Below are 25,661 nucleotides of genomic sequence, written 5' to 3'. Positions count from 1 at the left end.
TATCTTTCCAAACTAAGACATTTTTCAGATCAGTATGTTTTTAGAAACCTCGCCTCTCTAGCAAGCCTCATCTTTGTGACTTTCTAATGCGCAAACTAAGAAGATCTTCTCTAATGGCAGATGCAAAGATCAAAGAGGGGAATAGGATTGGACCAGAGTTATATGATTCCTTACTATTTATTATGTTATGAAATCCAAAGATCAAAAACTGTCTTGATTTAGCGTAGGAGAATGAAAAGAGGCAATTTGCACTTCATAACCAGCAAATGTATGATCACAAAGAATACAGCTTTCCCCTTGTCTTTCCATTCAGGGCTTAAGTTAGTTATTCTGATATGCGGGATTATGAGATGCTGGAAGTGTTATAAATCTATTTCATCAGAGCTGATGATAAACATCCACATCCTATATTTTATCAGGAAATATGACATTGCTTTATTCATTTGCTATTCTCCTTTCATAAATTATGTACCTTGTGTTTTCACTCTCACACGATCATAATGACTAATTAAAGAAGTTACCTGGACAGGGAAACATTTTATGTAGTTTGCTATATCGAAAACAAGCTATGTAAACTGTATTTTTTCCTATTAATTTTTAAGAGGAACTTAGAAAATTGTATGCATACTTGAAACAAAATAACTTCTTTAATAAACATTAAATAAATGTCATTGCATTCATTATTTGGTTCTTTCTCCATGAAGCTTATTAGTCACTTCATAAGAAACATAGTATGTGTATTGTTGAAAATAGATATAACTCGTGTAGGGATAGGCATAGGAACTGTACTTAGGGACATGGAGGGAGCTTTCATGTTTAGACCCAAAATACACTTTTGGGTTGGCAACACTGGTGTGCTGTAACGTTCGTTAGGTGTGTTCGCTGCCTGACTGCTGCCTGCGCTGGCTGGGCCGCAGGTGATGTTTGGCCATATAGGTTATGAAGTTAGCTAAGTGATATTATATCTTTTGAAAACTGAACAGTAAAACTGAAGGAAGCGTGAACTGGACGTTAACATCTGAAGGAAGCGTGTACTGGGCGTTAACGTCTCAAGAACAGATATATGATAGGAAGAAGAGTGTGACACTTTGAGATATGAGGCAAATCGCATCATCCTTGATTTCTACTGGGGCCAGAGTTGCAGTAAGTTGTCTCGATTTGGATTTACTTTGCAAAATACATATATATATATATATATATATATATATATATATATATATATATATATATATATATATATAGTGTGTTTATATACATATTTCACAGGAGTTAGTAAATATTTGAAGACACCTCTAATGTGTTCAACATAACACGTTTAAAGCGATTAATGGCACAAGGAAAACAGTCGGTCATAAGTGTACCATAATAATATTTGATAAAACATAGAAATGACTTCATAATGGCTAAAAACTAATATTAAAGAAGTTATTAGCTACAGTTAATAGCACCTATGTAGAGGAGGACTTAAGAAGATTTATTTACGTTGAAATTATTATCACTTAAGGTATTTCAATGAGACAAATATATTTGTTTCTATGAAATTTCTTTGATATTTTTTGACTAATTTTATTTTTTGGCTAATTGAATGAACATCCCCTTAACCTATGCAGACCTACATTATAGAACTAATACTAAAACCTCTTGCTCATTCCATACTTGTGCTGATATTGACTCGTTAAGTAGACTCTTAATTACACGGCACAAGGGATATAGTAGAAGATAAGCCCTCTGTCACAACTATTGCATGTTGTTATCTAAGTATAGTTCAGTCCAAATGTGTTTTAGTAAAAATGAATGAGAGGCATTGGCGTTATGTTGACGTACCCACATTCTTTTTTGCTATACTCATGTACCTTAGAGCTATGTTGCTAATATTTATTTGATTTTCCGGCATGAATGCTCAATGTAATATTCTAATGTACTGTATATTTATGGAAGAGAAGTCATATAAAGATGAAATGTTAATGAGATTTTATACAATGATTTTTCCTCTTTGTGAATGAATAGAGAGAACGATGAGAAAAGACCAAGATATCACATACGTCAATATAGTGAATACCTATGAGGGTTTATTATTATAAGATTAAGTAATACACTTGAAAAGAATCGACAGAACTTAGGTAAACCTAACCTAACCAACTTAGTAGATCCGGATGTTTGAAACGGTAAGTCGAAATACGCTAATCATGCTGAGGAAAATGTTGTGCCAACATGGTTCTAGTTGTTGACAAGCAAAAGGCACAACAAATGGCCATAAAATTGGCCATGAAATTGCCAGCAAGACAAATATGATTTTGGTATATTTCAGCAACCATTTTGGCTACTAGGTGAGGTTTTTATAGGTTCTCTTGATATTTAGAAGTGCCTCCCTTGTTTTTACGATAATTATTCTTATATTTTCATTATCTTTTTATATAATGGGGAGTTGCTATGGGTATGGTTGGCTTAAAGATAGCAAAACAGAATGGTGCACCCATAGTCACTGTGTTACCACAGTTTCTTTATTACAATGAACTTTTACAAATAAGTTGGCACTAGCTGGTCAGTTGTCATTTTGCAATAACCAGCTTGTTTTTCTGTATTTCCACTTCACCGAATTAATTGACATGGTAATTTTCTTGGTTAGTCCTCAGTTACAAGCAGCTTTGAATAATGTGTGATATTTGATCTGCAGTGCTATGTAGCGTTTATAAATAAAGCATTGGTTGCAGAATATGAATTGGAGCAAGACATTTTATTGAATACAGTATCATTTTCCTTGATATATTACTTTCACCTTAATATATCTAGGTAAATGATAATTGAAATTGCTTTTTTTTTATGCAGTTTCTCCATACAGTTCTCTTTAGTCACTTCAGTTAACTATACACAAAGATGATGGCAGAAATGGGTGGTAGAGATGGAACTGAGGTATCCCAATACCTGAGGTCAGCAATGCAATTTTCTCATTTATATATCTATCTATCTGTATATATCTGTGATGCCCATTCCCTTCTGGACTTACCCCAAGGGGATGGCCATGGCAAAAAAGCTTCCATAACCGGTGAACTCTAGTGCTGCTTATTAGCCTTTAGTGCATTGTCCACTGGCAGAGGGGAAACTCTAGTGCAGTGTTTTCAGAGGCTTTCACCTAATGTTTCTACTGAGTCCTTCTAACTAATTTTTTTTTTTTTTTTTTTTTTTTTTATACTTTGTCGCTGTCTCCCGCGTTTGCGAGGTAGCGCAAGGAAACAGACGAAAGAAATGGCCCAACCCCCCCCCCCCATACACATGTACATACACACGTCCACACACGCAAATATACATACCTACACAGCTTTCCATGGTTTACCCCAGACGCTTCACATGCTTTGCTTCAATCCACTGACAGCACGTCAACCCCTGTATACCACATGACTCCAATTCACTCTATTTCTTGCCCTCCTTTCACCCTCCTGCATGTTCAGGCCCCGATCACACAAAATCTTTTTCACTCCATCTTTCCACCTCCAATTTGGTCTCCCTCTTCTCCTCGTTCCCTCCACCTCCGACACATATATCCTCTTGGTCAATCTCTCCTCACTCATTCTCTCCATGTGCCCAAACCATTTCAAAACACCCTCTTCTGCTCTCTCAACCACGCTCTTTTTATTTCCACACATCTCTCTTACCCTTACGTTACTTACTCGATCAAACCACCTCACACCACACATTGTCCTCAAACATCTCATTTCCAGCACATCCATCCTCCTGCGCACATCTCTATCCATAGCCCACGCCTCGCAACCATACAGCATTGTTGGAACCACTATTCCCTCAAACATACCCATTTTTGCTTTCCGAGATAATGTTCTCGACTTCCACACATTTTTCAAGGCTCCCAAAATTTTCGCCCCCTCCCCCACCCTATGATCCACTTCCGCTTCCATGGTTCCATCCGCTGACAGATCCACTCCCAGATATCTAAAACACTTCACTTCCTCCAGTTTTTCTCCATTCAAACTCACCTCCCAATTGACTTGACCCTCACCCCTACTGTACCTAATAACCTTGCTCTTATTCACATTTACTCTCAACTTTCTTCTTCCACACACTTTACCAAACTCAGTCACCAGCTTCTGCAGTTTCTCACATGAATCAGCCACCAGCGCTGTATCATCAGCGAACAACAATTGACTCACTTCCCAAGCTCTCTCATCCCCAACAGACTTCATACTTGCCCCTCTTTCCAGGACTCTTGCATTTACCTCCTTTACAACCCCATCCATAAACAAATTAAACAACCATGGAGACATCACACACCCCTGCCGCAAACCTACATTCACTGAGAACCAATCACTTTCCTCTCTTCCTACACGTACACATGCCTTACATCCTCGATAAAAACTTTTCACTGCTTCTAACAACTTGCCTCCCACACCATATATTCTTAATACCTTCCACAGAGCATCTCTATCAACTCTATCATATGCCTTCTCCAGATCCATAAATGCTACATACAAATCCATTTGCTTTTCTAAGTATTTCTCACATACATTCTTCAAAGCAAACACCTGATCCACACATCCTCTACCACTTCTGAAACCGCACTGCTCTTCCCCAATCTGATGCTCTGTACATGCCTTCACCCTCTCAATCAATACCCTCCCATATAATTTACCAGGAATACTCAACAAACTTATACCTCTGTAATTTGAGCACTCACTCTTATCCCCTTTGCCTTTGTACAATGGCACAGCACCATTCCTGCTAATCTAGATATCATCCAAAGGTTTATAAAATTAAATAACTTAGCCAACCAGTCAACATACGTCCCCCTTTCTTAATTAATTCCACTGCAACATTGCTAAATCCTCTGTTTCCGGCTTTCTCTTCGCAAAGCTTTTAACTCTCTGTTTACCAAATCAATTTCAACCCTTCATGAAATTTGACACCTATCACAAATTACCCTTTTGCACTTGACTGATCAGAAACGACAATCAAACTTTCAAAATACTCATTCCATCTGTTCATATCACCGCTATAGTTATCACCTCCCATTATACACCTTACTAACTAGTTCATTGCTCCTTTAACTGGTTACGCATATGTAACCTCCTCCAAAAATCTTTTTAATTCTCCTAAAATTGTTGACAGTAGATGCTCACAACTGCCTCAATTTCCCCTTTTTTTCACCATCATATGATTTTCTATTTGACCTTGTCTCTTGTTTTTATTTCCTCATACTAATTGCATTTTGCCCCTGCATAAATCGTCAAATGCTCTTTCTTTCTTTACTTATATATGGCATTCATATGCTAGACACCTAACCCTTCAAAAAAAGGCCCACTCCCATTCTCTTTACCACAGTCATCTTTGCGCAATCATTGCATTCCCTAATACATCCCAGTTCCCCCGTCTTTTGCAAACCACTTCCTTTTTCTTTCCTTTTCCATTCTTGACAGGCAGTTCTTCTTGGTTACTCCTCCACACAGTTACTTCCAAGCTGTCAACCTAATGTTCCAACATACTACTACTACGTAATGCTCCCACCTAATGTTCCGACCTAATATGTCTAATGTGTTTTTGTCTAATGCTCCTGTCTAATGTTCATATTTACTACTTCTGTCTATTGCTCTTACATTTTTTTGCCAAAAGGCAGTGCTTGTGCATAGTGTTCACTACAGTAAAATCTAGTCATGAAGAATGAGTTTTGCTAGTTGTATTGTCAAATGTTATAGTTGACAAATAGAGATTGTATTTGTGTGGACAGAATGCCAGCAGTCCATATGTGGGTAAGGCAGAAGTAGAAGGCAGCTTTCTGTGTCAGAGGAGTGCAGCTTGACAACCACTGAAGTGCTGGCTCACTGTGCAGCCATCACTAACCCTCCCAGTACTCAGATGGTTTTTATTAGTACTATATCTCTCTGGTCAGTGGCTACCTATCAGCTGCTACCTACCCACTCGCTTATTATGCACATTTGAGTGAGAGAATAAGTGACCTATATAAGAACAATTTTTAGAAACATAAAATGGGGACAATGGTATTTCCAGAGACTTTGTTCCAGATCTGAAGAGGTGGCAATATTAGGGACAAGGGAAAATTATGGGTAATTTATCAGGTTATCTCCATATCACTATTAGATTTGAATATTTAGTGATTTTGTACTTGTGTAGTATGTAAAAATGATTATGGAACATGATTTAGAGCATTAAATATATATGTGCATGTATGTAAATAGATGGATAATGAGATAGAAAGAGGAAGAATTTTTGTTCCAGAGAAGTTTATTCGATATTCTGTATTTACAGGGTTTAAGAAGTTTCTGTCACCAGAATGTATTGCAGAGGACATTGCCATGTGCAGTTTCAGAGTGTGCCTCTTTGGTATCACGGAAGAGACCTAGCATCATGTCTAGTGGAAACAGTGTACTTATAGAGACTAATCTTACATCAAGATTATTTCACACCACAAACTTTATCTTTTCACAAGACACAGTAAGTATCATTTCGTTTAAGATAGACTCTGGGGACTCTAGTCAAAATTGTGTAAGTTGCTTCTTCCCTTTATCATATAACTTGGAAGCTGTTAAAGTATAACTAGCACTGGGAATAAATTCTAAAGTGTCAGTACTTGTATCACATGATTAGGTAGTATGACTGTTGATGATGGGAAATGAGCCATGCTTGTATGGGTTACCTTTTCCAGTTAACATTTGAGTTGGAAAGCTTGCTTTATTAGCATGGAGAGATGTTTTCTGTCACAAGCAGTTATAGTTAGCACTTGGAATCTTCCAAGCAATTGTAGTTAGAATCTGTAAAGAATCCTAGTGTTAGATATCCACACAACGGAAGAAGGTTTGGCCTTGGAATGTGTGTCAGATTTGAATGTGCATACAGCAACAAGTATGGTTAATTTACCAAATTTTTCTGTTTAACTTCTTGTGGTGTTTCCTATTAACGTATAAGACTAAAGTATTTTTAGAAATTTTCTAATTCTGATAAACCTATGTCCTTGACACCCCCTAGATTTTCTTCGTCCCATTCTTTAAGGTTTGATATTAATCTTTGAAATAATTGTTTCATTATTTAACCGTTTGGCCAAACCTTTTTGTGCTTTTATTTCATGTTGATGAAATAAATTGACAGGAAGAATGCCTCACTTAAAGGAGCCCAATTTTCCTTTCCCCTGAGCAAGGAAAGCTGCAGGAGCATCTGAATTTGTATATAATGATGATTATGTATATGTGAAGTGTTAATAAACGATTCCTGCAAAGAGAACTATATCAATGAGAGTGAGAAGTCACCTTTAATGAGGCTGTGGCTTCATCAGGAGACAGAAAAATGAACAGCATTGTTAACTTTCTCAACCCAAATGAGTAATACCCAACTCCTAGGTGGAGTGCTGCTATGAAGCTTCAGGAGTCCTGTGAAAGTGGTCTTAGGATTATATATGTTGTGCAGTGATTTTATTTTTCTGACCCTTTCCAAGGATATTTACAAAATAATAAGGTTTCTGTTATTTCTGTTCCCTGAGCAAGTTGGATGATTGTGGTTTACTTTTCCTTGAATTCTTCTTGAATTAACAAATAAAAAGAAATATTTGCATTCACTTCTTCAAGACTTTTGATATTATTGTTTGAGGAAAATTCTGTGTATTCATGACAGGACTTGATAGCCGGAGAACCAGACAAGCTATATAGCTTGATAGAAGTTGAATGCCGTGGTCATGAGCCTGCTGTATTGCGTTCCTACCAGACATTTGTATCTTCATCTGCTGCCCATCTGAATATATCATTAGAGGAAATGTAGGTTTCCATGCATGTTTTTTTTAATTTTCTGTATACATATTGGAATAATATGAAGACTGACTTATCGAAACTAAGGAATTGGTAAATACGTACATTCTGTGTGGAGATATGAGTATTGGGTGGTGGAAGGACAGTTTCTTCAAGAATGATTAGATACAAAGAAGTAGTAAAGTCAGTAATGGATGAAATAACATAAAAATGGTGAAGGAAGAGATTGAAGCACTTTACTCTCATTTTCTTGCAGTATATGTGATGGAACAAAAAGAGGAAGACTGAATGGGAGATGGGAGGATTGAATGGAAAACGTTTTGCTTGTTTGGTGCTTAAACGTTCAATGCAGGAAAGTGTAAAGTTTGCATAGGATAGAGTGAATTGGAGCGAAATGGTATACTGGAGATAATATGCAGTCAGTGGACTGAACCAGGGCACATGAAGTGGTTTGGGGGAACCATGGAAAGGTCTGATTGTGGGGGCTGGTTGTGGAGAGGGTTTGTGGTTTTAGTGCATTATGTGTGATGTAATGAGGTAGTGGATGTAAGGGAATAAGGCCAATTTTTTTTTATGTTCTTGGTGCTATCTTGGTGACACAGGAATTGGTGGACAAGTATAAAATGCAAACACACACACAAACACAGATATATACATATATATATATTTTTAATTTTCCAAAAGAAGGAACAGAGAAGGGGGCCAGGTGAGGATATTCCCTCAAAGGCCCAGTCCTCTGTTCTTAACGCTACCTCGCTAACGTGGGAAATGGCAAATAGTTTGAAAGAAAGAAAGAAATATATATATATATATATATATATATATATATATATATATATATATATATGCAAGAGTTTTGGAAAGAGGGGCAAGTATGAAGTCTGTTGGGGATGAGAGAGCTTGGGAAGTGAGTCAGTTGTTGTTCGCTGATGATACAGCGCTGGTGGCTGATTCATGTGAGAAACTGCAGAAGCTGGTGACTGAGTTTGGTAAAGTGTGTGGAAGAAGAAAGTTAAGAGTAAATGTGAATAAGAGCAAGGTTATTAGGTACAGTAGGGTTGAGGGTCAAGTCAATTGGGAGGTGAGTTTGAATGGAGAAAAATTGGAGGAAGTGAAGTGTTTTAGATATCTGGGAGTGGATCTGGCAGCGGATGGAACCATGGAAGCGGAAGTGGATCATAGGGTGGGGGAGGGGGCGAAAATTCTGGGGGCCTTGAAGAATGTGTGGAAGTCGAGAACATTATCTCGGAAAGCAAAAATGGGTATGTTTGAAGGAATAGTGGTTCCAACAATGTTGTATGGTTGTGAGGCGTGGGCTATGCATAGAGTTGTGCACAGGAGGATGGATGTGCTGGAAATGAGATGTTTGAGGACAATGTGTGGTGTGAGGTGGTTTGATCGAGTGAGTAACGTAAGGGTAAGAGAGATGTGTGGAAATAAAAAGAGCGTGGTTGAGAGAGCAGAAGAGGGTGTTTTGAAGTGGTTTGGGCACATGGAGAGAATGAGTGAGGAAAGATTGACCAAGAGGATATATGTGTCAGAGGTGGAGGGAACGAGGAGAAGAGGGAGACCAAATTGGAGGTGGAAAGATGGAGTGAAAAAGATTTTGTGTGATCGGGGCCTGAACATGCAGGAGGGTGAAAGGAGGGCAAGGAATAGAGTGAATTGGAGCGATGTGGTATACCGGGGTTGACGTGCTGTCAGTGGATTGAATCAGGGCATGTGGGGTGTCTGGGGTAAACCATGGAAAGCTGTGTAGGTATGTATATTTGCGTGTGTGGACGTATGTATATACATGTGTATGGGGGGGGGGTTGGGCCATTTCTTTCGTCTGTTTCCTTGCGCTACCTCGCAAACGCGGGAGACCGACAAAGTATAAAGAAAAAAAAAAAAATATATATATATATATATACTCTCATTTCCTGTTAGTGAGGTTGTGTTGAGAACAGGTGACTAAGCCTTATAGGGAATATCCTCAATTGGCCCCCCTTCTCTGTTACATCTTTTGGAAAATTCAGAATGGGAGGGGAGGATTTCCAGCCCCCACTCCCTCCCCTTTTAGTCACCTTCTACGACACGCAGGGAATACGTGGGAAGTATTCCTTCTCCCATATATTCCTGGTGCCAGGAATGGATGAGGGCAAGCAAGTATGAGTATGTACAAGTGTATATATGTGTATGTCTGTATGTATGTGTGTATATGTTGATATGTTCCTATGAGTCCACGGGGAAAATGAAACACGAAAAGTTCCCAAGTGCACTTTCGTGTAATAATCACATCATCAGGAGAGACACAAGAGAGAAATATAACTGTCAGTTGATGTACATCGAAGAGACGAAGCTAGGACGCCATTTGGTAAACATGTGAATGTATATATTTGTGTATATTAGTGGATGGGTCTTTCTTTGTCCGTTTCCTGGTGCTGTCTCGCCGATGCAAGAAACAGCGATTGGGTATAATGAATAAAGTAGTAAATGATTTATATTTTTATTTGTTATACTTCATCACTGTTTCCTGTGTTAGTGAGGTAGCACCAGGAAACAGACGAAGAATGGCCCATCCACTCATATACACATATATGTATGCAAAAAAGCCCATATATGCACATATACATACATATGCATATCAACATATATACACATGTATATATTCATACTTGCTTGCCTTTATCCATTCCCGGCACTAACCTGCCCCACAGGAAACAGCATCGCTACCCCTGCTTCAGTGAGGTAGTGCCAGGAAAACAGACTAAAAAGGCCACATTTGTTCACACTTGGTCTCTAGCTGTCATGTTTTCTATGGTTTACCCCAGATGTTTCATATGCCTTGGTTCAGTCCATTGACAGTATGTCGACCCTGGTATACCACATTGTTTCAATTCACTCTATTCCTTGCACATCTATCACTCTCCTGTATGTTCAGGCCCCAATTGCTCAAAATCTTTTTCACTCAATCCTTCCACCTCCAGTTTGGTCTCCCACTTCTTGTTCCCTCCACCTCTGATGCATATATCCTCATTGTCAATCTTTCCTCACTCATTCTCTCCATATATCTGAACCATTTCAACAAACCCTCTCCAGCTTTCTTAACTACACTCTTTTTATTTCCCCACATTTCTCTTACCCTTTCATTACTTACTGGATCAAACCACCTCACACCACATATTGTCCTCAAACATTTCATTTCCACCACATCCACCCTCCTCCATAGTACGACCCTATATATAGCCCATGCTATATTATATAATGTACAGTATTATCTCATTTGATGTTTTTCTCTCCAAGTTTGTGGCCAAAGAAACACATCAGAAGATGGACATTGCTTAAATCCGTACATATCCATAAAAAGCATCGTGTACAGTATGAAGTGCGGACACATTTCCTTATAATGAAGTTTGCAAGATTGACTGGCTCTGCAGCAGACACCTTCCTTGAATATATTCAGAGAAACTTGCCAGAAGGGGTATCTATGAAGGTCACCAAAGTAAGTCTGATTACTGTATTTTTTTATTTATTTTTTACCAAATTTTGAAGTCGTAAAATAGTGAACTTTTTGAATTATGTTTTCCTTAGAAAAGGATGGTTCCCTCCTCAGAATGCATATGAAGACTGATGTGAATTGATATAAACCAACTCCCACCCCATCCCATTCACTGGCACCAACTGTCAGAGCGCATCATCTTATTTTCTCTTAATACTAATGTATAGAAACATTATTTTCATTAGCAGATATCACTAGATTTGTTTATTGTTTGTATTTCTGCTGCTCAGAGGTTATTGATCCTGACAATTATCATTAATTATATACTGCTTAAGGATTGTGGTGAGGACTGTGGACACCATTGGAATTTAGAATTGCTGCCACATTATTTGCTATTACATAGAATACTAAAGATATTTAATTTATGTTTATGGACTTCTGTAGTATAGTGGTTAGCATTCTTGATCATGACATATTCACAGGTAGCCCAAGGTCAACACATCACTCCAATTCACTTTATTTCATGCACAACTTTCACCCTCCTGAATGTTCAAGTCCTGATTGCTCAAGATCTTTTTCACTCCATCCTTCTACCTCCAATTTGGTCTTCTGCTTCTTGTTCCCTCCACCTCTGACACTTATATCCCCTTTCTCAAGCTTTCTTCATTCATTCTCTCCATATGTCTAAACCATTTCAACACACCCTCTTCTGCTCTCTCAACCACACTCTTTTTACTACCACACATCTCTCTTACCCCTTCTTTACTTAGTCAAACCATCTCACACCAAATTTTATTCTCAAACATATCATTTCCAACACATCCACCCTCCTCTGCACAACCCTATCTTTAGCCTATACCTCGCAGTCATATAATGTTGTTGGAGCTACTGTTCCTTCAAACATTCTTGTTTTTGCTCTCTTGAGATAATGATCTCTCTTTATACACGTTCTCCATCGCTCCTAGAGCCTTCACCCCCTCTCCCACCCTATGACTTCAGCTTCCATGGTTCCATTCACTGTCAAGTTCACTCCCAGATATTGAGAACACTTCACTTCTTCCAATTTTTTCAATTCAAACCTACATCTCAACTAACTTGTCTCTCAACCCCGCTGAACCTAATAACCTTGCTCTTATTCACATTTACTCTCAACTTTCTACTTTCACACACTTTTCCAAACTCAGTCACCAGCCTCTGCAGTTTCTCACTCAAATCAGCCACCAGTTCTGTATCACTGTCAAACAACAACTGAGTTACTTCTGAGGCCCTCTCATCCTCAACAGACTGCATACTCACCCCTCTCTCCAAAAACCCTTGCATTTACCTCCCGAACCTCCCCATCCATGATCACATCAAACAACCATGATGACATCTCACACCCCTGCCACAGACTGATCTTAACTAGGAGGTAATCACTCTCCTTTCTTCCTACTCATACACACAGCCTTACACTCTTGATAAAACTTCTCTGCTTGTAGCAGCTTACCTCCTGCACCATATATTCGTAAGACCTTCCACAGAGCATATCTATCAACCCTATCATATGCATCCTCCATATCCATAAATGACAAACCCATCTTTTTTCTAAGTATTTCTCACATACATTATCCAAAGTAAATACCTGAACCAGACATCCTCTCCTGCTTCTAAAACCACGTTGATCCTTCCTGATCTGATGCTCTATACATGCCTTCACCCTCTCTGTCAGTACCCTCCCATACAATTTGCCAGCTCTACTTGACAAACTTATGCCTTCGTAGTTTGAACACTTGTCTTTATCCCCTTTGCCTTTGTACAGTGGAACTATACATGTATTCTGCCAATCCTCAAGCACTTCACCATGATCCATATGTACACTTAATGGCCTGACCAACCAGTCAACAAACACGGTTACCCCCTTTCTTGATAATTTTAACTGCTGTACCACCCAAACCTGCTGCCTTGTCTGATTTCATCTTCCACAAGGCTTTCACTACCTCTTCTCTTTTCACCCAACCACTCTGCCTGGCTTTCTCACTTCACACACCACCGAGACCAGAACACCCTACATCTGCCATTCTATCATTGAACACACTGAGCAATCCTTTAGAATACTTACTCCATCATTACCTGTTATCACTTCCCCCGTTGTCCCGTTCACCGATGATCCCATTGCTTCTCTCGTCTTTCACAGATTATTTACCTCCATCCAAAAGGTCTTTTTATTCTCCCTAAAGTTTAATGATACGCTCTCATCCCAACTCAGATTTGCTCTTTTTTAACCCTTGCTCCTTCCTCTTGACCTCCTGCTGCTTTTTCTTCTACATTGCCCAGTCATTTAGTATTGTCCAAATGCCTCCTTTTTGTCTTTCACTGACAACTTTTCTTCTTGATCCCACCACTCACTATCCTTTCTAATCTCCTCACCTCCCACCTTTCTCATGTTGCATGCATCTCTTGCACATGCCATCGCTGCTTCCCTAAATACATCTCATTCCTTACCCACTCCCCTCGCTTCATTTGCTTTTACCTTTTGCCAGCCTACACGCAATCATTTGTGGTGTTTGGTATTTCTTCAAGCAAGTCTCCTTTCCAAGCTCACTTATTTTCATGACTCTCTTCTCCCCTACATTCTCTCTTCTTTTTTGGAAACCTCTACAAATCTTCACCTTCATCTCCAAATGATAGTGATCAGACATCCCACCAGCTGCCCCTCTCAGCACATTTACATCCAAAAGTCTCTCTTTTATATGCCCATCAAATAATACGTAATCTAATGATGCCCTTTGACTATCTCTCCTCATCGTATACGTATACTTGTGTATATCTCTCTTTTTGAATCAGGTATTCTCAATCATGTCTTATTTTTGCACACAAATCCACAAGCTTTCACCATTTCCTTTCATAGCACTGAATACCTCATGCTTACCAATTATACCATCAACTGCCACATTACTCACCCTCACATTTAAATCACCCATCACTAATACCTGGTTTTGTGCACCAAAACTGCTGACACACTCACTCAGCTGCTCCCAAAACACTTGTTTCACTTGATCTTCTCATAATAGGTGCATAAGCACCAATAATCACCCATGTCTTGCTGTCCACTTTCAGTTTTACCCACATCAATCTTGAATTTACTCTCTTACACACTATGACACACTCTCACAACTCCTGCTTCAGGTGTAGTGCTGCTCCTTCCTTAGCTCTTGTCCTCTAACCAACCCCTGACTTTACTCCTAAGATGTTTCCAAACCATTCTTCCCCTTTATCCTTGAGCTTGCTTTCGCTCAGAGTCAGAACATCCAGGTGTCTTTTCTCAAACATACTACCTATCTCTCCTTCCTTTTCATCTTGGTTACATCCACACACATTCAGACACCCCAACCTGAGCCTTTGAGGAGGATGAGCACTCTCTGTGTTCACCGGATAGTCTTGATTAGGGCCTCAGTTGTGCGATCCGTCTTAGTGAAAATGAAAAAAAAGTTTGTTATGATCTAACCAGTTTAATTGCATCACTTTTTGGCCCATTGTCATTCTCGTACATGTGTTTGCATTATGATCCATGAACTGCTGATGAGTCATACATATCCTTTTATGTTGTGTAGCAGAATAAGAGGAGCATATTGTACCGAAAAGAGCGGCTATATTGGGTGAAGAGTTAATTATAGTTTAATCAAGTTGGATGCAATGGGGGGGGTGGGGGGGGGGGTTGAAGTACAGAAGCTATTGGAGATGCTTTCTGTTCACCTTTTCACTCCATCAGTCCTAATGTCCATAGTACACTGTGTATGCAAGATGTTTTTATATATTTTAAGAAAAATAGCTTCATTTGTTTGTTCCAGTGATAACATGAAAATAATGTTCTAAATTAAATTATATATGTAACCTTTCACACATGCTGCTTTCCTACCAATCAGTGAAGTACTCTTGGAGTACTCTCAGACATATGCAGTGAGATGCATGGTATTTTTGGAAGTGATTTTGTTAGTCAAATAGATTGCCAAGGGTTTTTATCTCTAAAATTTGTTATCTTTTTAAATTGTAACTGCTGCTCTTGTAATCCCCTTTGACGTCTCCATGTAGAGAGACTTGTGTCTGTAAGAAATTCAGGCTGTTGTTTCAGGTAACAATATATCTGATGCCACTACAGGTATTCATGGCAGTATATATTGTCAGCAGCAGCCTATTAAGAATTTGAAATGTATGAGCTGCAGCTACAGTGGACAGAAAAAAAATACTGGAGCATATATAATCTGACCACAGTGGGACAGTTAAGGACCAGAAAGATATAATAGTAGAAGTCAAACCAGCTCCCTCCTTTTCTTAATGTTTTCTTGACTTTACAAAGAACAGCTTTGCAGTGATTCCAAAAAGAAATATAAGTAGAGTGGGATTTGGGGAAGGGAAGAGTTTCATGGTCCAGTACGCTCCTTCCCTGATGTGAATGTCATCAGAATAGGAATGATCAAGGTATGACTGGGAGGAGATAATGTATCCTATATGACAGTAGAACTGGAGACATCTCAGACAGTGAAGCATCACCAATCCTAAGGAAAGTAGGCTGACCTCTCCTTGTTAGAAATGGTGGGGTTAAGAATGTTGTCATAGAATCTAAAGGGTTGAAGAAGCTAAGTGTGAAGGTTTAGAGAGAAGGAAGAAATCAGTGTGTCAGTAGAGTGGACATGATGGGTTTGAACTCATGTTGGATATTTGATTTTATAGTAATTGTATGAGTATTCTTTTTCTCTTCTCCTCTCCTTTCCTACCCCACTTTCTTTTCAACACAGTAAACTCTTTCTGAATTCTGGTGTTGACATGCATAAGGTAGATGCCATTGATAAGCAGAAGACAAAAATTGGAGTTGTTGTTTGGGTGCTAACTCACCTGCATCTGTGTGATTATAGTGTTTGGGTAATTACTTATTGATAACCCTCAGTGAACATGCATCAGCCAACTCCATATGTTTTATGGAGATTGTAGGGGCTGTTCTCATGGATTTCTCCCATATTTAGGGATGAGTGAGAACTCCTTCAGATGCTCATAAGACTCTGTCTTTGGTAGAGAAACCATTTTCATTCTTCAAAACTTACATTATTCTTACTCTGAAGATAGTGTAGCTGTTGTTAACCACCAGAGACTTCTCTTGAATGAAGGTTAAGGAGCCCATTTCTATAAAAATAAATTCCTGAACTAGGTGTGTTCTTTTATGCACTGAACCACCATATAGAGATAGAAATGGAGTCGTGTTTAAAGGTAGATAGATAAGTTAACAGATAACTTTCAACTTTATTCAGCTATCTATATTGTCTCCTTTTCCTTTGTCTCGGTTTGTTCTGCAAAAATGAATTAGAAGTGAATTCATCATGGAAATATGTTTCTTATATTATATTTTGTTTTCAGCATGAACTACAGAAGCTTCCAGAACATGTAAAGCCATCACCAGAAGTAATAATCTAACAGTAAGTTAGTAGACTGTGATAAGTCTCAGTAGTTCTTTTAATGCCAAAATACAAACTTTATTAGTGATGGACTTGCTGAATTTTGGAAGAGGATCAATTTAATTTCAAAGGGGAAAACTCCAGTCACTATGAAATAATTTCTCCATTTACGAAATGGTTTATTTGATGTTATTTGCACTGTAGACATTGATATGTTTGTTTCAACCATATCCTTTTATGGTATCAGAAAAATATTATAAATTGTTTCATGTTATGAAATATTAGTCTAAACTTCATCTTTAGTACATTGAGGTATTCTCTCGTAACTGTAGAACTGTTAGAGAATTTTTGTACTGTGAGTTGTTTTCTAGATATGTATATAGTGTACACCCATTTGTAGAATAATATGTATGTAAGCGCTAAGAGTTTCATTGACACCAGAGTTTCCCCACAGGAGACAGATTCTTTGCTTGTGGATGTTAGAATTGTGTTCCAAGACATTGATAAGGAAATATCCACTAAGCTTTCCACATTTGACTTTAGGCCAAAAGTAGAATGTGCTACCCAGTTTTGGTCAGCACACTTAAAGAAACAAAAAATGAATAAAGAAATGCAATAAATTAACCGAGAAGGCCCAGAGGTGGGCAGGAAAGATGGTACCAAAATAAGAGGGCCAAGGTACAGGGAAAGGCCTTAAATTTGTCCACTACGGAAAAGAGAAAAGTGAATGGTGACTTGATCACAGAAGCTACTTTTATGCTACAAGAGTAGTTGATGAATGGATTGAATAGAGTTTTGAGATTGTGAATGCAGATAATGTACAAAAGTTTACAAAGATGTTTTCCATAGAGAAAGTTGAGATAGTGCCCATGAGTCTACTCACTCCTTGTACAATACAAATTGTTAAATACATGCATTAATACACACATCCTTGACAGTCAGCGGGGCGATCGCCTGACCAACATCCATCAATATAATTTCCTTGCACCAACCAGTGCTTGTATAGATACAAGAATTGTCTTATTTCTCCTACTGTGAATGTCTTAAACAGTTCAAGTACACAGTTCAGGAAACAAATGGCTTAGTTTTCCTATAGTTATATATTATTATTATTATTTTACTTTGTCGCTGTCTCCCGCATTAGTGAGGTAGCGCAAGGAAACAGATGAAAGAATGGCCCAACCCACCCACATACACATGTATATACATGTCCACACACGCAAATATACATACCTATACATCTCAACGTATACATTTGTATACTCACACAGACATATACATATATACCCATGTACATGATTCATACCGTCTGCCTTTATTCATTCCCATTGCTACCCTGCCATACATGAAATAACAACACCCTCCCCCCACATGTGCGTGAGGTAGCGCTAGGAAAAGACAATAAAGGCCCCATTCGTTCACACTCAGTCTCTAGCTGTCATGTATAATGCACCGAAACCACAGCTCCCTTTCCACATCCAGGCCCCACAGAACTTTCCATGGTTTACCCCAGATGCTTCACATGCCCTGGTTCAGTCCATTGACATGTTTCAATTAATATATTAGTGTAATGAAATGAGTGAAAATATTTATTGCTAAATATTCTCCATTAAATATATAGTATATATCAACTCAGTATTACTGCAGTTCAACGAGTAAGTGATTTTACATCTCTTAATGTTCACCGTTAGATACCTGATACACTGTCAGTACAGTACTATTGAAATTCAGCATCATTTAATGTTCACCAGTAAATACATAATGTATGTCATCACAATACTGCTTCAGTTAATCTTCAGTGGAACCTTACAACACATGTTCATCTCATCACTACTAAATGTACAATGTGTAAACCACAGAATTTGCTTTGTAAAACTTCCTCTGCTATGTAGATTGACTTCACTCATGTGCTTATCAAAGTGTGTAATTATCCAACTCCACCTTGATCTCAAGCTCTTTTGTAATAGATTAATTAGTAACTGTTATGTCATCTTAGATATATAATTCCTTAACTGTGTCTTTTCAGTTGAGTTGATGCTTGAATTCAATAAACTTCTTTATTTATTTACATAGGTGCAAGGATGTGTGCAGCTAAATCTCTAGGGATACTATTCAACATGCTGCTAGAAAGAATCAGATTACCTGGGGAGTAGAAAATGGCAAACTTCATACCCATTAATAAGAAATGAAACTCGGAAGAGCTGCTGAATTGCTGACCAGTCTCACTAACGAGTGTGTTCTGTGATGTTCTAGGAAAGACAGGTAAAAAACACATTTTGTGCTGGTTATTGAAAGGACTGGTGATTGGGAATACCTGGTTTAAAAAGCGAGATATACATAAGTATACGTATGTAAGTAGGAGAGATGGCCAGAGAGCGTTATTGGATTACGTGTTAATTGACAGGCGCGCGAAAGAGAGACTTTTGGATGTTAATGTGCTGAGAGGTGCAACTGGAGGGATGTCTGATCATTATCTTGTGGAGGCTAAGGTGAAGATTTGTATGGGTTTTCAGAAAAGAAGAGTGAATGTTGGGGTGAAGAGGGTGGTGAGAGTAAGTGAGCTTGGGAAGGAGACTTGTGTGAGGAAGTACCAGGAGAGACTGAGTACAGAATGGAAAAAGGTGAGAACAATGGAAGTAAGGGGAGTGGGGGAGGAATGGGATGAATTTAGGGAATCAGTGATGGATTGCGCAAAAGATGCTTGTGGCATGAGAAGAGTGGGAGGTGGGTTGATTAGAAAGGGTAGTGAGTGGTGGGATGAAGAAGTAAGATTATTAGTGAAAGAGAAGAGAGAGGCATTTGGACGATTTTTGCAGGGAAAAAATGCAATTGAGTGGGAGATGTGTAAAAGAAAGAGACAGGAGGTCAAGAGAAAGGTGCAAGAAGTGAAAAAGAGGGCAAATGAGAGTTGGGATGAGAGAGTATCATTAGATTTTAGGGAGAATAAAAAGATGTTCTGGAAGGAGGTAAATAAAGTGTGTAAGACAAGAGAGCAAATGGGAACTTCAGTGAAGGGCGCAAATGGGGAGGTGATGACAAGTAGTGGTGATGTGAGAAGGAGATGGAGTGAGTATTTTGGAGGTTTGTTGAATGTGTTTAATGATAGAGTGGCAGATATAGGGTGTTTTGGTCGAGGTGGAGTGCAAAGTGAGAGGGTTAGGGAAAATGATTTGGTAAACAGAGAAGAGGTAGTAAAAGCTTTGCGGAAGATGAAAGCCGGCAAGGCAGCAGGTTTGGATGGTATTGTAGTGGATTTATTAAAAAAGGGGGTGACTGTATTATTGACTGGTTGGTAAGGTTATTTGATGTATGTATGACTCATGGTGAGGTGCCTGAGGATTGGAGGAATGCGTGCATAGTGCCATTGTACAAAGGCAAAGGGGATAAGAGTGAGTGCTCAAATTACAGAGGTATAAGTTTGTTGAGTATTCCTGGTAAATTATATGGGAGGGTATTGATTGAGAGGGTGAAGGCATGTACAGAGCATCAGATTGGGGAAGAGCAGTGTGGTTTCAGAAGTGGTAGAGGATGTGTGGATCAGGTGTTTGCTTTGAAGAATGTATGTGAGAAATACTTAGAAAAGCAAATGGATTTGTATGTAGCATTTATGGATTTGGAGAAGGCATATGATAGAGTTGATAGAGATGCTCTGTGGAAGGTATTAAGAATATATGGTGTGGGAGGCAAGTTGTTAGAAGCAGTGAAAAGTTTTTATCGAGGATGTAAGGCATGTGTACGTGTAGGAAGAGAGGAAAGTGATTGGTTCTCAGTGAATGTAGGTTTGCGGCAGGGGTGTGTGATGTCTCCATGGTTGTTTAATTTGTTTATGGATGGGGTTGTTAGGGAGGTAAATGCAAGAGTTTTGGAAAGAGGGGCAAGTATGAAGTCTGTTGGGGATGAGAGAGCTTGGGAAGTGAGTCAGTTGTTGTTCGCTGATGATACAGCGCTGGTGGCTGATTCATGTGAGAAACTGCAGAAGCTGGTGAGTGAGTTTGGTAAAGTGTGTGAAAGAAGAAAGTTAAGAGTAAATGTGAATAAGAGCAAGGTTATTAGGTACAGTAGGGTTGAGGGTCAAGTCAGTTGGGAGGTAAGTTTGAATGGAGAAAAACTGGAGGAAGTAAAGTGTTTTAGATATCTGGGAGTGGATCTGGCAGCGGATGGAACCATGGAAGCGGAAGTGGATCATAGGGTGGGGGAGGGGGCGAAAATCCTGGGAGCCTTGAAGAATGTGTGGAAGTCGAGAACATTATCTCGGAAAGCAAAAATGGGTATGTTTGAAGGAATAGTGGTTCCAACAATGTTGTATGGTTGCGAGGCGTGGGCTATGGTTAGAGTTGTGCGCAGGAGGATGGATGTGCTGGGAATGAGATGTTTGAGAACAATGTGTGGTGTGAGGTGGTTTGATCGAGTAAGTAATGTAAGGGTAAGAGAGATGTGTGGAAATAAAAAAGAGTGTGGTTGAGAGAGCAGAAGAGGGTGTTTTGAAATGGTTTGGGCACATGGAGAGAATGAGTGAGGAAAGATTGACCAAGAGGATATATGTGTCAGAGGTGGAGGGAACGAGGAGAAGTGGGAGACCAAATTAGAGGTGGAAAGATGGAGTGAAAAAGATTTTGTGTGATCGGGGCCTGAACATGCAGGAGGGTGAAAGGAGGGCAAGGAATAGAGTGAATTGGATCGATGTGGTATACCGGGGTTGACGTGCTGTCAGTGGATTGAACCAGGGCATGTGAAGCATCTGGGGTAAACCATAGAAAGCTGTGTAGGTATGTATATTTGCGTGTGTGGACGTATGTATATACATGTGTATGGGGGTGGGTTGGGCCATTTCTTTCGTCTGTTTCCTTGCGCTACCTCGCAAACGCGGGAGACAGCGACAAAGCAAAAAAAAAAAAAAAAAAAAAAATTGAAAGGAGGAAAAGGTGTTGGGAGATGACGAATTTGGGAGGGGTTTGTTAAAGGTCTTGGAAGTGCAGTGAGGAAGGGAAAGGTAGGAAAAGAGTGCAACAGATCCTAGGGCTTAACCCAGATTTTGACATTATACTTTTAGTATAATTCTTCCATACATATTTGTTGGCCTTCGATGCATTCAGAATCCTGAATTTTAATGCTATCAAAGATAATATAGGTCAATGAAAGAGCAAAAGCATTTATAGAATTAACTTTTTTATTATGCAAATCATCTTTGGCACACACATACTGACAGCCATCCAATAAAGTGGAAAAAATTTTGAAAATTTCACACATTCCTAGAAATAATCAGCATTCAAATGGTCATTTCTGTTTTGATGTTCTTAATTGCCTGTGCTCGGTTTTTATTTCTTATCCCTAATACAACATACAGTAAGTACTTTTGTATATTTACCATTACAAATAGTCTAGATATTAGACAGTTGTAGCACACAAGAATTTTGCATCAGAAAAATCATAGGAAATACTTTGGAATACAAATTCTGTGACATAAATTGACATTGCTTATTTACAGTTTACATATAGACCGATAGCTGTCATAAGCTAAAGCTTTCTCAAAGAACTTAGAGTTTAAAGTCAAAGTTGTAGATATTTCAGTGTGGTGACTCACTTTTGAGTACAGCATTCACAGATGCTGGTGAGTCAGTATATACAGAAGGTTTCCCTTGTTGATGCAACTCATTAATTTGGATTTTGCTGTACACATCAGAAAATCTTTAAGACTCATAAACATAAAAGTAATCACTCTATAGCTTTGAAATACATTGAAAAGATACTTGAATAAAAAGAATTACTAAAAAGTTAGTAGTGTATCCCAGTTGCATTTAAAGCCAGATTGCTTGATTATGAGAATATCCTGGATAGGTAGCTCCTTTGGAAAGAGTGGGTTTGCTGTAGTAATTCTCAAATAAAAGCATTGCAGCTGATTTATACACCACACTGCATTGGTTTGTCGTGTACTTTAGTCTTTGAATAATACAAATGTACACACATTGAATGGTTCATTTAGCTTTCTAAAGTCTTTGATAGAAAGTAAGGAAATTGTTGTTGGTTAGTTGTATTTGCTGACTATGAATAGTAATCATATTTGACAGTTTCATGGTTGACCCTGTCTTTCACAGTGATACTAAGTATCTATTTTTTAATAAGCCGAATCCTGAATTGGGGTTAATCTATCCTCTTAGTAAACTTTATGATTCCTTTTATAATAAATTCTCTACAACATTTACTTTTATGTATTAATAGTAACGTTTCATTTGTCTTGGAAACAAACTTTACATATTGTAGTGACAAACTGTGGAAGATTACTGAGTTACTCATTTTCACAACACATCATTGCCTGGTTTACCGTATGGAATTTTAGTGCATAACTTGATTCTCCCATAAAACAAGGCAGCATGTCTGTAGGGTGAAAATGTTTTTATTTTCATTCTCAAACTACTGACAAAACATGACCTATGAATCTAAACTACCATCTCTACAGCAGTGTACCACTGCGTCTTACATGTGTTTTAAACTATTTCCTCAGTTATCTATAACATTTCATATTTTTCAGTATAATGTTTCAAAAGAACCAGACTACCAAAGCATCCATGAGACCACATCTTAAATGTGGCTTATGTATGGTACTTTTAGTAGTATGGTATTTATAAACAGATGTTAAATGAAAATATGAATCCTGTTATACAATCACCAAACTGTAGGCACTGTATCCTGTGGTATTTATGCGATACCAACAATAAAGGAACTAGGCGAGTTTGATCTTAAACCTTTCAAACCTGAGTTGCATTATTTTATCCTGTATTTGTGGCCTTATTCTGTGATATATTGCTTGTATTTTGTGAGTGTTTATGGGATACTGAGAGTATATTTTATGAACAATTTCAGTTTAAAGGGATGATTTTGAATATATAAATGCCACTTTTTTTATACGAGTAGAAGTGTCTAAAGATGTAAAGTTTTAATAACTGCTTTTCAAGCAGTGTGAAATAATGTAGACAAAATTTCTTTCATTTTAAGATTTTTAAGTTTTGACAAATTATAGATCAAAACATTTTTCTCTTAAATGAGGCATACAAAATTTTATTTGAGTTTTTTATACTGTACTCCTGTATGGAAAATTTATGAGTGCCATTGAAGCATGTTAAGTTTTATTCACTGAACAGGAATGATAGGAAGATTAGTATATTTTATGACTATGTTGGTGTTTGGCACACACTAAGGACTAGAACATATGAAAGTCATGTACTTATGTGAGAGTGGCGTATGAATGATTACAGTCTGAAACTTTTTGACTAGATTATTGTTTTAAACCCAAAAATTTCTCTTAGTTGTTTAGGGTGATTACATTTTTATAACAGGTAGGGATATGTCATCGTTCCTTCCCTGTGCTCTCGTGGATGAAGTACTTTAGTTTCGATATACATGTCGTAGTAGAAATATGTAGGCTTCGTTTGTGAACCTCCATCAGTTAACTACAATTAATCACAATGATATTTTACGAAAGCAATCCACAGAGCATTTCATTCATATCTTGTATGTTAGCCATAGTACCCTGAACTTTCTTGCTGGAAACACAAGTTCCTTCTAAAAGTGCTTTTGGCCATGATTCTTGAGCCATAAGCTTCACCTTTGACTGCACACACTCCTTGGGTACGTTGTGTCTGCTCTGGTGCCTTTTGAGTCGCACCAGTTGTTGAATATTTTCCTTAATACTACCTTCTAGACAGCTTTACACTACACATTGCAAGGTTCACTGTCTATAGTATCAGTTGGCTCAGGGTTGGCCTTGATGGACTCTAATTCTTCACAGCGAACACCCTCCTCAATAATTCCTCTGTAAAGATAAGATATTGGTATTATTTATTGATTATAAGTTCAGTCAGTGAATATCACTTGATGTATGTAATATACAATACTTATTGAGAAGTTATTTACCAGTATAAATCTGCAAGACATGTATTACAGTAGTTAGATTACCTTTTTTTTTTTTTATATAAGCTGAGAGGGGATGAGCAAGTGAAACCCTAATCATGGCCATCTCATTAATGCTATATAAGCTATGTACCTGTCAGGTAGACTGGAGGTTTATTTACAGATATTAGTATTTAGATATACAAATTTTCAGAACCAGTGAAGATCTTAGTAATGTTGTGTAGATTGGAGGTTTATTTACAAATATTAATATTTAGATACAGAAATTTTCAGAATCATTGAGGGTCTTGAGCAATGTTGTAAACAGTAAGAGGTGTGAATTTCAAAAATATATAAGTGAAGAATATATGAAAAGGAAGTGTTTGGGATGAGATAGTGAACTGGGGAACAATCAGGGTGAAGTTTTGTGTGTTATTGAAATTCTTGGATGAGCCTGTGAAGTGTTGAAAAATGTAGAGAAGGTACTTGATGTGCACTGTTGGAAATACTTAAAATGAAATACTGAAGTGTGAGAGCTTTTAGGAGGGATATTGCATGTGTACTGGGAGAAGTACTTGGGACGAGACAAAATGAAATAAGCCTATGTTGGAATTAGGATGAGAAAAACAATTAAACAAGCACGTTATGTATGTAACCTGATGATACTTGAATGAGTTTGCAGGAAAGAGGTGGGCATACCTACCTAGCAGTTTAGGAGTACCAATGACAGCACTTTACAGTAAGGCAGAGCTAATGCACTTTTCTTGCTGCATATCCTGCCTGTTTCACAACACTTCTGTTCTACTCTGTCCCACATATTGGGCACTTCTCTATCTAGTTTCAAGGGATTCATTTCTCTTTCCTTGCAAATATCTTATTTGATTAGGACACAATATTAAAGTGTCTCTCCATCTTCATTTTCAGATTCTTGAATATTTCTGTTTGCTGCATTTTCTATAGAATCCATGTAATTTTTATTGATTTAATTACTTTCTTTTTCTTTCATACTGCCATATCCCGCGTTAGGGAGGTAGCGTTAAGAACAGAGGACCGGGTCTCTGAGGGAATATCCTCACCTGGCCCCCTTCTCTGCTCCTTTTGGAAATTTAAAAAAAA

General features: G+C 38.2%; 2 protein-coding genes across 7 annotated transcripts in view; one reads left to right on the top strand and one right to left on the bottom strand.

Moving 5' to 3' along the window:
• The window catches only part of mRpS10 (mitochondrial ribosomal protein S10), a 40,697-nt gene that overhangs the window by 4,728 nt on the left and 10,308 nt on the right, over positions 1-25,661 (top strand). The window contains exons 1-6 of one of the 5 annotated variants that reach the window (XR_011716795.1): positions 890-1,143; positions 6,271-6,456; positions 7,627-7,766; positions 11,043-11,241; positions 16,624-16,682; positions 18,735-18,923. Coding sequence is in view for 4 of the 5 variants with exons in the window: in XM_071694305.1 (XP_071550406.1) it covers positions 1,096-1,143; positions 6,271-6,456; positions 7,627-7,766; positions 11,043-11,241; positions 16,624-16,680 (630 nt within the window). In the remaining variant the exon portion in view is untranslated. Of the gene's footprint in view, positions 1-889; positions 1,144-6,270; positions 6,457-7,626; positions 7,767-11,042; positions 11,242-16,623; positions 17,081-18,734; positions 18,924-25,661 lie in introns of those variants that run through there. The other 4 variants (XM_071694305.1, XM_071694306.1, XM_071694304.1 and 1 more) reach the window with 4 other exon arrangements.
• LOC139766109 (uncharacterized) overlaps positions 21,811-25,661 on the bottom strand; it is a 136,294-nt gene continuing 132,443 nt past the window's right edge. For both annotated transcript variants that reach the window (XM_071694303.1, XM_071694302.1), the window contains exon 9: positions 21,811-24,468. In XM_071694303.1, the coding sequence (XP_071550404.1) occupies positions 24,369-24,468 (100 nt within the window). In that variant the 3' untranslated portion in view covers positions 21,811-24,368. The remainder of the gene's footprint in view (positions 24,469-25,661) is intronic.

This window comes from Panulirus ornatus, chromosome 57 (assembly GCF_036320965.1).
Source record: "Panulirus ornatus isolate Po-2019 chromosome 57, ASM3632096v1, whole genome shotgun sequence".
In the NCBI taxonomy this organism is placed as follows: domain Eukaryota; kingdom Metazoa; phylum Arthropoda; class Malacostraca; order Decapoda; family Palinuridae; genus Panulirus; species Panulirus ornatus.
This window is presented reverse-complemented; position numbering and strand designations above follow the sequence as displayed.